The sequence below is a fragment of the Diabrotica undecimpunctata genome, chromosome 1 (genome assembly GCF_040954645.1).
Source record: "Diabrotica undecimpunctata isolate CICGRU chromosome 1, icDiaUnde3, whole genome shotgun sequence".
NCBI classification, from domain to species: Eukaryota; Metazoa; Arthropoda; class Insecta; order Coleoptera; family Chrysomelidae; genus Diabrotica; species Diabrotica undecimpunctata.
The window spans coordinates 84,227,144-84,240,883 of NC_092803.1; the positions used below are offsets into that span (position 1 = coordinate 84,227,144).

Genomic DNA, 13,740 nt, shown 5'->3' on the forward strand with positions numbered 1-13,740 from the left:
AGACGTTTCAAGTTTAGTGTTCTTTTGGCAATGTCTTTAACGTTTGCTTTTTATCTTAACCTATTCATTACCATCTCCCCTTTCCATCGATACCTTGCACGTTTTCGTACGTTGAGTTGCTTAGACGTTTTAAGCTTAGTGCTGTTTTGCCATTGTCTTTGCATTTTTTTTATTTTAACACATTCATTACCACCTACCCTTTCCATCGATACCTTGGACGTTGTCGTACGTTGAGTTGTTTAGACGTTTCAAGCTTAGTGTCCTTTTAGCAATGTCTTTTCGTTTGATTTTTATCTTAACATAATCATTACCACCTCCTCTTTCCATCGATACCTTGCAGGTTGTCGTACATTGAGTTGTTTAGACGTTTCAAGCTTAGTGCCGTTTTGGCATTGTCTTTGCGTTTGCTTTTTATCTTAACATATTCGTTCTCACCTCCCCTTTCTATCGATACCTTGCACGTTGTCGTACGTTAAGTTGTTTAGACGTTTAAAGCTTAGTGTCCTTTTGGCAATGTCTTTGCGCTTTATTTTTATCTTAACATATTTGTTACAACCTCCCCCTATCCATCGATACCTTGCACGTTGAGCCGTTTGGACGTTTCAAGCTTAGTGCCGTTTTGGCATTGTCTTTGCGTTTGCTTTTTATCTTAACATATTCGTTCTCACCTCCCCTTTCTATCGATACCTTGCACGTTGTCGTACGTTAAGTTGTTTAGACGTTTAAAGCTTAGTGTCCTTTTGGCAATGTCTTTGCGCTTTATTTTTATCTTAACATATTTGTTACAACCTCCCCCTATCCATCGATACCTTGCACGTTGAGCCGTTTGGACGTTTCAAGCTTAGTGCCGTTTTGGCATTGTCTTTGCGTTTGCTTTTTATCTTAACATATTCGTTCTCACCTCCCCTTTCCATCGATACCTTGCACGTTGTCGTACGTTAAGTTGTTTAGACGTTTCAAGTTTAATGTTCTTTTGGCAATGTCTTTACGTTTGCTTTTTATATTGACATATTCATTACCACCTCCCCTTTCCATCGATACCTTGCATGTTGTTGTACGTTGAGTTGTTTAGACGTTTCAAGCTTAGTGTCTTTTTGGCAATATTTTTACGTTTGCTTCTTGTCTTAGCATATTCATTACCACTTCCTTTTTCCATCGATACCTTGCACATTTTTGTACGTTGAGTCGTTTGAACGTTACAAGCTTAGTGCCGTTTTGGCAATGTCTTTGCGCTTTATTTTTATCTTAACATATTCGTTACAACCTCGCCTTTCCATCGATACCTTACACATTGTTGTACGTTGAGCTGTTTAGACGTTTCAAGCTTAGTGCTATTTTGGCAATGTCTTTGCGTTTTATTTTTTATCTTAACATATTCGTTGCCCCCTCCCCTTTTCAACGATGACTTACACACTGTTATACGTTGAGCCGTTTAGATGTTACAAGCTTAGTGTCGTTTTGGCAATGTCTTTGCGTTTTATTTTTATCTTTACATATTCGTTATCACCTCTCCTTTCCATCGATACCTTGCACGTTGTTGTACGTTGAGTCGTTTAGACGTTACAAGCTTAGTGCCGTTTTGCCAATGCTTTTGCGTTTTATTTTTATCTTAACATATTCGTTAGTCCCTCCCCTTTCCATCGATACCTTGCACATTGTTATACGTTGAGCCGTTTAGACGTTACAAGATTAGTGTCGTTTTGGCATTGTATTTTGCGTTTGTTTTTGTGTTAACGTATTCTCTACCCTTTCTCCGTTTAAACGAGCCCTCGTACGCACGATCGGACCAATAACAATGGAGATATGACGTAATGCCGTTTTGGCACAGTCTTTGCATTTTATTTTTGTCTTAACATATTCGTTACTACCTCCTGTTTCCATCGATACCTCACACTTTGTTGTACGTTGAGCCGTTTGGACGTTACAAGCTTAGTGCCGTTTTGGCAATGTCTTTGCGTTTTATTTTTATCTTAACATATTCGTTACCTCCTCCCCTTTTCATCGATACCTTACACATTGTTATACGTTAAGCCGTCGTGCCTCCACCGCAAAAAGAGCCAAAAATGAGCAGAATGGACCTTAGCGATTTCCCATGTTAATTTCCATAAGAGTTGTGCCAGTCTCCGTGTTGCCCCTTTACTCTCGTTACCTGCTAATTGCTACGTGACGTTATAGTTCTCCGCTCACAATGCATTTTGGTTTAGGCGGACATAATTTAAGCGATTTGGTTCTATTCGGACGTACGTATCAACCAAAAACTGCTGTGTTAGCTTTCCTCCATTAAGCAGTAGATTGAAACTATTTCTGACAGAAAGGATATAGCAGTAATATTGTAGTTATGTTATTCGATGTGATTGTTCTCCCCTAACTTGATGCGTGTCTTCGCTCCATCCAACTTCTCCGTTAGGATAAAAAAATCGGATACACCGAGGCGTCCAGGTTTTTGTTCAGGATATTGATCTTTTGAGTTCTTATAGCTAAAGAGTCATTAGGATCCGGTCTGAGATGGATAATAATATCTCGGTTGTAGGGTGGCTCTCCATTGTCGTTCTCAAAAACAACCGCAGCTTCAAAAACTCTTGGATTATTCTATTGCCTGAAATCCTGGTCTCGATTTTATTTGATGGCCAGGACGATTTCTGGAACTTGTCGGCTGTTATGAGCAGCTTCCGCTTGTGCTTCTCGTTCTACATCTCGGAGCATTTTATAGGCCTTGACAAAGCCGTTGTTTTGTTCAAACTAGTTGGCAAGTAGCTCCATTACGTTAGGGTCACAATTTTGATTTTCGGTCATTCGGAGTCGCTCTGCAGTTGCTTCAGAAGGATCTAAGATATAGAGCTGAGCAAACCTCCGATTCTGGCCGTCTTCTGGATGAAGCGTCCTTGTAAAATGGCATATCTGACCATGAATTCGGAAGCAGTACGTTCCGTAACCAGAAAAAGTAGCTAGGTTTGCTCCCATGGACGCAAAAGCAAAAGAACTATTGATGCTTCTTATATTTTCCATAAATCGTTTACTCACGGGATCATTTCCTGTCATTAGATTTTGAAGAAGCGCCGGATAATGTTTGCATGGAACTATAACTTTCTGGCAACACATGGTGGAATTTTCCATCCGTTGGCCGTTCTGCGCTGAAGTGGTTTGCTGCACAAAATTGACAGCGAACAGCCATTATTCCACACAAATGCTCAGTGAATGCGTTTTCATGATTCAGCATTGCTTCTGCGTCTTCCTACAAGCGATTTTGTGCAACACGCACCCTTTGGTTGCGTATATTTCCTTGGAAAGCAAATTGTTTTTATTGTCGTTTTTGTTGTTCCTGTCGCTCTTAAGGTATCTCAGCGTTGCGATCGCTCTTTTTGCATTTGTGCCTCTTGAGCCAATCTATCTTGACGGTTCTCATCGGTCTTCTCAGCTCGATGGAGACGTTACCTTGCAGCGTCACGTTCCCTTCTACTGGCGTCTTCCTCTGGAGTTTCCTAACATTGGCGTACCTGCCGAACGAAGTACTGAATTTCGGTCTAGTCGATCTTACCTTTCAACGTCATCTTCCAATGATCTTCGCGTCCTCTGTGACGCGGATTAGCGCTGCTGTCTACTAAATCTAGCTTCAGAACTCTCTTCTTCGCGACGTTGCCGCTTAGATTTCGCTTCCTGAGCTCGTTGATCGTCATTTTGCTGAGCTCTAACTTCCCTTCTTTGAGCATTAAAAGCTTCCTCTTGCTCTAAATCGGTATGATATTTTTTATATGATATGATTATGATATTCGCAGCCAAAATTTTAGGATCAACAAAACTTCAAAAAATTAAAAATTAAATTTTTAAAATAACGGCGCGTGGCAGTTAGGAAGTGCCGACAGAGGTGATGACTGTGAATATGTCGGTTAATGAAATTTCATATCTGCTTATTACTGAATTGTTGATATTTTTTTATAATAATACCACACATTACTCCTATATTATTCCAGAAGAAAGAACTGGCTGAGTCAGTTAATTTCAAGCATCAGCGAGAAGCGCTACTACCTGACTTGACAATGGGAAGTGCGACCTTGCCGAAACGTCGTCAAAATAATGGTTTTTATCAAAACCAAAATTATTCAACGCCGAGTCAAACCCGGAAAACTACAGAAAGCACATATAACTCCCGCGGAAATTTCAAATGTAACATATATATACAATAAGTACCAATTCTAATTTCTAAATTTATGAGTGTCGCCCTATATTATTCCAGAAGAAAGAACAAATAATTCCGAATTTTTATACAATGGTTCATTTCCAAAACACTTCATTTTACCCTTGAAAATTTGGTTTTCTTTCTGTAGTAAATGGTCCATGAATTATCTGTGAATGACAGCAGTTCCCAAGTTTTTTCGGTTATGAAATTTTAAATGTTCTTTCGATGGAATCCCAACTTTTATAACCGATGTCATCTTTAAGCATATGCTTTATAAATTGCAGTGATCTTATATTATTAAAACCTGTTGTTGTAAATGTATGTTGCTACACCTGGAGCCTTTTTACCTAAGATGGACGAAAAATGGCATATATACAATAAATTGACTTACATCGTTTATTTCTCCCAAGTTCATTAGAAACACAGGTTAACTTCAACTCAGACGACGACATATTTTTTTGATACTTAATCTCCATACTTGACACAAATTCTAATTATTTCTTATTAACCCATACTAGCTCGTATTAACTATGCTTAACTATGACTTATTATGATAACGAAGATCAACCTCATTCTCTTGTTTACCCGACATTACTAAATTCAATTACTAATCGTGAATTGACAAGGTTACTAGCGTACAAAGTTTATGCAAGGTGGCATCGTCGTGTATACATTAAGGGACTTTCTAAAGACGTTTTAAATAGCATATTTATTGTTTATGTAATATATTGCTACTGTTCCATTTTCGATTTGGCTTAATATTTTAGGGCATACCACAACCTAAGGGTATAACCAATTTTTAACTTTATAAAAAAAGATGAGCCCTTTGTGGTGAAGGTTATTAATAAATGAAGAAAATTAACAAGAAATTGTTATCTACAATAATAATCCGAGAATTCGAAATCCATAAACAGGATCATAACGCCTCCTTTCGCAAGCAAAATTCCTTTGATATTCTGAAGAAAATACCTATGCAATCTGCAATTTAAGTCAAAACACAAAAGAATAGATATACTTTTGTGTTGTGTCGAGCGTACGAAGTCTATACATACTATACTACTGCACATACAAGGAAAAGCTCATAACCAGATACAAAATATGCAACGCTTAAAGATCCTTGGATGTAGTGAAGTTCGATGGCCGATTGAACACCGGAAGAAGTGTAGACAACTACATGTTTTATTACTGGAGATAACACCCCAGAAAATCGCAATGAAGTAGCTATTGCTATCAACAAAAAAACCGAAAGATCAGTGAAAGAGTTTATAGCGATAAAGAACACGAAATTAAACTCCATGCCGTGCAATATAATGTCGTACGGCCGTAGCGTCCTCCTGGTTTTCGGGGGTTTCTGGACGATGTACGACTGCGGCTCTTGAAGATGATCTTAGGTTTCGAGAGTCCATCTTCGTTTCAAGGAGTTAAATTGGGCAAGAAGTTCCGCCGAGCCTTTGTGGTAGGTGAGGGGCCACCGGCAATCAGAATTCTCTAACATTTCGAGCTTTCTTACAGACAATATTTCTTACAATGACTTAATTTGTGTTAGAATTCTGATGCGTAGTGTATACCTTAAATTCCACAGAGATGTCGGCCTTCTCACTTCGTGTAGCCGCGTTCCCTCTACTCGAGAGAGGCATAAGAATGCCGGCAATGTCGACTCTTCCTGTTGCCAGTCGCTTCGTATTGCTACCTTTCGCTAACAGTAATTCTTATAGTTACTACTTGCATAAGGTTTCTGGAGACGAAGTGTTATTACAACTCAACCTGATCGGAAAAGCAATTACAAGTGCCCGTCGGGGCTTTCATTCGCTCTTTACCGTGACAGGCCCAAATAACGCTGTGGTCAGTTCGACACAATTTGAAATAGTTCTAAGACCAATGTCTTAGAAAGTCGTGTTCTACTGCCAGGAAGCGTTTTGTAGTCGACACGCCGGATCTTGCACACTTGATGATTTAACTTCTAAATTGGATAACTATTCTTGGATAATTATTCTTGAATTTTGACGTCTTCGACGATAGCAGGATATTGGTTAAATAATAAAACTCAAAGGTAGCGTGGTAGCACACCGAGCCAACAAGGTCTAACAGGGCTAGTAGTGTAAGACGACTGGATCCCGGTCGGAAGATGTGCTGCTCTTTTATACACATCGTGTTTGAGCATTTGCAGTACACTTCCGCCGAAAGGCCAATGACGGCACAGTTAATAACATTCGCTGTGGTTGGCCGGCCAAAGTAACAATCTTTGTCGTGATTGGTTACCTTGGCGACAATAGACATCATTACAGCATACGCACCGTCATCTAGCACAGAGGAAGAAATAGACAGCTTTTACAATGTATTCTACAAAACACTAGAAGAAACCAAAAAAAGAGGAAGTTAATATTATTTTAGGCGACTTCAATGCGAAAGGAAGAGATGGAGAAGTAGTTGGAGAATATAGACTAGGAATTTATTATCAAGAACACATGGTACAAATTACCTATCCGAAGAATATACACCCGGAAAGCGCCTAGGAATGACGGTGAGAATATAGTAAGAAACCAGACTGACTACATAATTATTAACCAAAGATTCCATAACGCCATAGTATTGTCCCTGACGTACCCAGGGGCATATATAGCAAGTGACGACAACCTTGTTTTAGCAGACATAAAACTCAAACTAAAGAAAATTAAAACAGCCACCAAAACACTTAGAAATAATCTAAGAAGATTAAAAGAAGCTGATCTCTACCGAAAGATCAAATAACAAATACAAAAACAACTTAGTTCAGAAAGGAAAACAACAAGGACAAGTTAACGCTACAGAAAAATGGAGAAAGTTGGAAAATATTCTGAGGAACATCGTACAACAACAACTTAGGAGATATATCCCCTAAAATCAAACAATTGGCAACACAAGAAATAAAGTCATTGATATAGGAAGTAAGAAAATATAAGAATAAAAACTAGGAACAATACAAAAACGCAAATAAAACAATAAATCCAAAAATCAAAGGAGCGAAGGAATTGTGGCTATCAGAAAAATATGGCGAAAAAGATTAGAAGAAGAACATGACAGCTTTAACATATACAGGAAACTAAAGAAATATACACAAGGTATTGGAAATGTAATGAAGAAACACAACAAAATAATAATTGAAAGTGCAGAGAAAACAAATAGAGGGGAAGAATATATAAAAGAGCTATCAGAAGACGAAAGAATGGAGACAACAGAACCAAGAGGTAGAAATGGACCTACAATTACCAAAGGGAAAAAGGAAAAGCACTAAAACGTATAAAATATGATAAAACCATGGGACCGGATGAAATACCTTCAGAAATCTTAAGACTACTAACATAGAACCACATTGATATACTAGTAGAATTATTCAATGAAATTTTGAGATACGAAGGAAATTCCGAAAGAATGGCTAATATCTAAAATAATCTCAATACCCAAAAAACCCAACGCAATGAAATGTGAAGAATAAACGATCGGCTTGATGAACCATGTTTTAAAAATCTTCTTGCGAGTGATACATGAACGTGCCTACAAAAAACTAGGGGATAGAATAACCGGCAACCGACTAGAATTTATAAAAGGCTTTAGCTCTGGAGAGGTCTTATTTACAATACAAACATTTAGAAAATGGAACCGAAGTGTCAAATGTGACGTATTCTTATGTCTAGTTGACTTTGAGAAAGCCTTCGACAATATAAAACACAGTAGGCTTGCAAGCATATTACGAAACACAGAAATATATGATCGGGAAGTAAGAATCATTACAAATTTATACCGATATCAGCAAGCCATCAAACGAGTAGACTAACAAAAATTTAAAAAGGTACCTACAAGAAGAGGAGTACGGCAAATATATGTACTACCTTCTCTGCTGAACACAAAAAAAAACAAAAATCATGATTGTCCGTAAGAACAAGATTGAAGACAATTTACGTTAAAGGAAAAGCTTTAGAGAAAGTACCCAGATACAATTACTTTTGATGTGAGCTAAATGAACAATGGGACCGAGATGGCCAGAAGTGCTTTCAATAAAATGAAAGCAGTATTATGCAATTGAACTATAGAATTAGATTATTGAGATGCTACGTATTCTCTATCATTTTATATAGAGTTGAAGCCTGGATAAGTATTATCGAAAAATGTGGAAAATTTCATGGACACAACACATATCATATATTAAAAAATGAAAAATAGAGTTAATGCGATTAGATATACAAGGGACAGTGGAAGAAAAAAGAGGACCGGGCACATCCTGGTTGAAAAATTTATAGCAGTGGAGTGAAAAAACAACAATAGAACTCTTCAAAACTGCTGCAGACAGAGTAAAATGGGCCGTGATGATCTCCAATTTCCTTAAATGATGAGACACACAAAGAAGATTGTGTTATGTTTAACATCAAATAATTATTTTAAATAAGTATATTTAATTTGAAGAATAAAATTTTTTCATCCTTCTACTAATTAACCGTATACGAACCAGATGGATCTGGAGCGACATCTAGTCTAGATCTGAATTTGTTTTTCAGTTAGAACATAAGCTATAAACCCAGTTTCGCCTTTAGGTATAACTCGAGACAAAGGCAAGTAGAATAATAATACGCATCTCAACTGCAGACCGATCTAAAACTTGGACACTGATGCAAATCAGGACATTGATGCAAACGTGAATCAGAGATGATGAACTGAATTTGGTACATCATGAATATGTACCAAATTCACAGTTAGTATTGATAATTTTTTTTAATTTTAAATAATTTTCTTTAAGAAATTTATTAAAGGGGATAAAATATTTGCAATTTTTTTATTTGAAAGGTGTGGTCCAGATACTAAATTTCTTTTATTCTTTTATAAGTGACTTTTTTCCTTCACTGTGAACGTATTGGCAATTTTTCTGTGAATGAATTTGGTAACTCGATTGAGTTTATTAAATACATCAGCCGAATTGCCGTCACATCGTTGTGTTAAAAATTACCAATTTGTATAGAATATTTTTATTCTAATTATGCCAAATTAATTAATGAGTCAGTTACTATGTTTTCTATTATATTCTGGACACTTTTGGAAATACCTTTTGGAAACAGCGTATCTATGGTATTTAAATATAAAAATAAAATTTATTTATTTTTTTTAGAACGCTTTTTAACAAAGGAACTTCTTAAATTTACTCGTACCACAAATACAGTTGCGAAACTAACATGCTTGGGTAAGTTATTTGTTTTAATTGTTCATATAAGAGGTAGAATATTAGTATGCAATATGAAATAAAATATTTTTTTGAACTGCTATAAAGTAACAATTGGTTGGTTGAAATCATCCCAATCATATGTTTGTTGAATTATTTTTATAACATAAAATGTAATGATAAAAAAAATGTTTACGATTTAGATTGTTCCATCTTTCAGATATTAAAAACATCTTAACATTAAATAAAAATTTGGTATCATTACTCGATTTACATATAGTCTGTCGATATTAATTACTATTTAGAATGGTCAAAAAAATTATTAATTTTTTGAAAAAATAACTTGGTATACAAGTTGATCTGTGTTGAACATACACTTTGACAGAAACAACATTTTTCGTCTCTTGAAAAAATTTTTAGTAATAACCCCAGGGAATTTTGGGATACATTGGCAGACTTCGTAAATCTTCGAGTTACCCCCCAAGAAATGTATCTAGGTGACAGAAGGGCACAAGGCAATATCGAAATTGATAACCTTTTTGCTGAGTTCTTCTCTAGTGTACATGAGAATGATAAAGGTGCTCCCAATCCAGATTTTGAAAACTGTGTCAGACACATTGACCCTGTAAACCTAATTCAAGTTGACACCATATCAGTGTTTGATGAATTAAGAAAACTTCCAAACAAATTCTCCTCGGGACCTGATGGAATCCCACCGGTATTATTAGAGCACCGTCTATGCTCTCTTACTATGCCCCTAAAATATCTTTATAATTTATCTCTTATGACTGGTGAGTTCCCTTCTTTCTGGAAGAACAGTTATATTGTACCCATTTTTAAGTCAGGTAAAAAGAAAGATATTGAAAAATACCGAGGAATTTGTATACAGTTAGCAATCCCAAAACTTCTCGACAAGCTAGTGACTTCTCACTTATCAAAACTAACAAATAATATAATAATACCCCAACAGCATGGCTTTCAAAGGGGGAGGAGCACAGTGTCAAACTTCTTGGTCTACCAAGATGATATATTGGGTGCCTTTGAGAGGAAGTACCAAGTGGACAGCTTCTATACTGACTTCTCAAAGGCATTCGATAAAGTTAATCATCGTTATTTAATCAGTAAATTAGGAACTATTGGTATAGCTGGCAAATGGCTTGATTGTGATAGTTTTCTTGTGGGTAACACCCAGAGAATTAAGATAAATGGTGTGTTGTCTCAATCTGTCGACGTCCTCGCTGGAGTACCACAGAGGTCACATTGTGGTTCTCTACTTTTTGTCCTCTTTGTTAATGATGTTGAGAAAGTCATTAAGTATTAAAAATTTCTTAACTTTGCTGATGATAAAAAAATTTATAAAGTGGTTATTGGCAGTATGATCAAATTCAGCTACAAGAGGATCTCAGCAGATTTAGCGATTGGTGCAAACTAAATGAATTAAAATTGAACATTGATGAGTGTTGTGTTATTACTTTTCACAGGAAGCAAACAATTTTAAAATACGATTATAGCATTGATAACACTCAGCTGTCTAGGCAGGACTGTGTTAAGGTAGGTGTTTATTTTGATTGTAAATTAACATTTCGTAAGCATCTAGAGTTCACAGTAAACAGTGCAGTTAAACAATTGGGGTTTATAACTAGAAACACTTCTCAATTTTCATGTTTTGTTTTACCAATTCTTTTTAATAGTCTCATTCGCTCCAGACTAGAATATGCAATAGTTGTATGGGGACCTTACTATCAAACATCTATAGACAAGCTTGATCGTGTTCAGCATAAATTTGGTAAACACTATCATTACCGTAGTGCTTTTCATGACCTCTCTGTCCCATACAGTTATAGTATGATACCTGATCACTTAAAAATGGTTTCTATAAATCGGCGAAAAGATTATTTTTGCCTAATATTCGTTTACAAAATTGCTAATAATTTGATAAATTGTCCTGAACTTTTAAATCGTTTAGGTCTTAACACCCTTCATGGAACTAGGCATACTTCGTTCTTTCATCTACCATTTCATCAATTTAATTATGAATACTTCAAGCTTCTTACTCATATGGTGAGACTATATAATAGATACCAAAGTGATCTGGACTTTCCTGGACTGGATTTTTCTAGTCCTTAGAACAATTTAAAAATGTGATAAAGAGACTGCTATTTGTGTGATATTAGGTTGTATTCAAGTTAATTATTAGTTTGTGTTAAACTTTACTAATTATTTTCCAATGTTATGCTTACTTTGAAAAATTTTGTATATTATATTTTGTTCCAAGGTAAAAATGGATACCAAAAAATGGTGTTAAGTTATTTATATTACCAATATTAGAAAAAAGCATCCTATGTAGCATATCTGGAGGATAAGAGTTTTCAATTAGAATATTTTTTAATAATTGAAAGATCTTCTTGTAGATAATCTGGATGAGAAAGTTTTAAATCCATTCATCCAGATTATCTACAAGAAGATCTTCAATTATTAAAAAATATTCTAATTGAAAACTCTTATCCTCCAGATATGCTACATAGGATGCTTTTTTCTAATATTGGTAATATAAATAACTTAACACTTAACTTTTATACCATCATTAACACCTAAATTAATACAAACACTAAAGGTTATTTATAAAAATAGCAACAAAGAACATCAAAACTATTTCATCTTTATATTCCAAAACTAAATATCCTATAGACAAATTTGAAAAAACGAATTTAGTATACAGCATTAGTTGTACTCAGTGTGAGACTGAATATGTTGGTGAGACCGGAAGAAATCTTTCAAATCGCATTATTTCTCACAAAAGTGATTGCAGAATTAAAAAACCATCTTCTGCTTTGGCAGAGCATGTAATCGATAAAGACCATATTATGGATTTTGATAACATTAAAATTTTATGTAGTGAAAGTAATAAATTTAAAAGGACTTTTTTGGAAATGGTTTGTATTAGCAAAAGTGATAATAATTTAAACAAAAGATCAGAAATTCAAAATCTAAGCAAAATTTATAATTATATTCTTTCTTTATGATTTATATATAAAACTTGTAAAATGTCATATTTAATTCTTCATATATCTGTAACATTTTTTCAGACATCTGTCAACGGTGAATAAATCTTCTTCTTTTTTGTTACTAAACAAAAAAGAATGTTTAAACGAAATTTTATTTTTGGCAATATAATTGTCAAAAATAAAAATTTTAAGTTGGCATTTATGACATTGAGGCTTATTTGTAATTGGTTGCTATTTTAACTTATTTATAAATTCAATTGTTTTTGTATTAAAAAAATGTTTTCAAAATTATATTAAAAAATTTTCAGAGAAGCATTTATTAGATTAGGACATTTTTATATTTTTTATTTTTAAGATGTATTAGCAGCAATTTTTATTTACTAAACTAATTTTTATTTGGTAAGTTAACAAAAATTGTTTTTTCTTTCTAGTTCAACCTTGTAAGATATTTTGTCTTTTTTAGCTCTTGATAATAATTGTAAACACAATTGAAAGCTCGAGATATAAAAAAATAGTTAACCAATAGCCCTTTTATTGACTCCAACCCATCCAAAACAGTTATATATTTTTTCCAAACGAGTCACAAGTACTTCTTTTTTCTTATAATATATATATATATATATATATATATATATATATATATATATATATTGTATATATATATATTTAAAATATATATATATATATATATATATATATATATATATATATATATATATATATATATATATATATTATTATGATCTGCTTTTTCTTACTTTTTTATTAACCGTTTTATTTATTTAATCTCTTTAATTAATTATCTGTGTCGCAAAATCATACATAAAAAAAATAATCTCAGGGTGCCTTTTTATTATACAAAAAAATAAATCAGCTTTGGTTATACTTATCTTTTCTCGTGGCTTAGAGTATCTCTTAGTTGTTCCTTATCGGGATAAAATAGGAAAAGGAAATAAATAGAAATAACATAAATAAACAAATACAAATATCTTTTATTATCAAAAGAAATAATATGAAGATTTATCAAATAAATTCCATGGTCATGGAACCAAAAGACCCAAGAATTTTTTTTACTTGGTGTCGCAATAGTTATAGTTATTGTGACTTACTCACTTGGACTTTATAGAATCAAGGAGGTATTCGACTTCTCAACTTTGACCTATCTCTCTTTCCACCTTACAGCCACCCACTTTTAACTATTGACAAACTGGTACTTGCTTCTTAACTGAATACACAAAACTTCACTTACTTCTTTCGGCTGCCCATCACATAGTTCTGTTCTAATCCAAACTTTTAAACATTCACTCTCTTTTATCCCCATTCCAAACTCGTCAACCAATCAGAAAATTACTATATCCCGCCTCTCATTTTACATC

At 34.4% G+C, this 13,740-nt stretch overlaps 1 protein-coding gene across 5 annotated transcripts in view; it reads left to right on the forward strand.

Annotated features, from left to right (window-relative positions):
- LOC140450957 (ephrin type-A receptor 4a-like) overlaps nt 1–13,740 on the forward strand; it is a 132,279-nt gene that overhangs the window by 55,733 nt on the left and 62,806 nt on the right. For 4 of the 5 annotated variants that reach the window (XR_011952025.1, XM_072544669.1, XM_072544665.1 and 1 more), the window contains exon 4: nt 9,309–9,380. The exons of the other annotated variant lie outside the window; for it this stretch is intronic. Coding sequence is in view for 3 of the 4 variants with exons in the window: in XM_072544669.1 (XP_072400770.1) it covers nt 9,309–9,380 (72 nt within the window). In the remaining variant the exon portion in view is untranslated. The remainder of the gene's footprint in view (nt 1–9,308; nt 9,381–13,740) is intronic. 5 annotated transcript variants of the gene reach the window in all.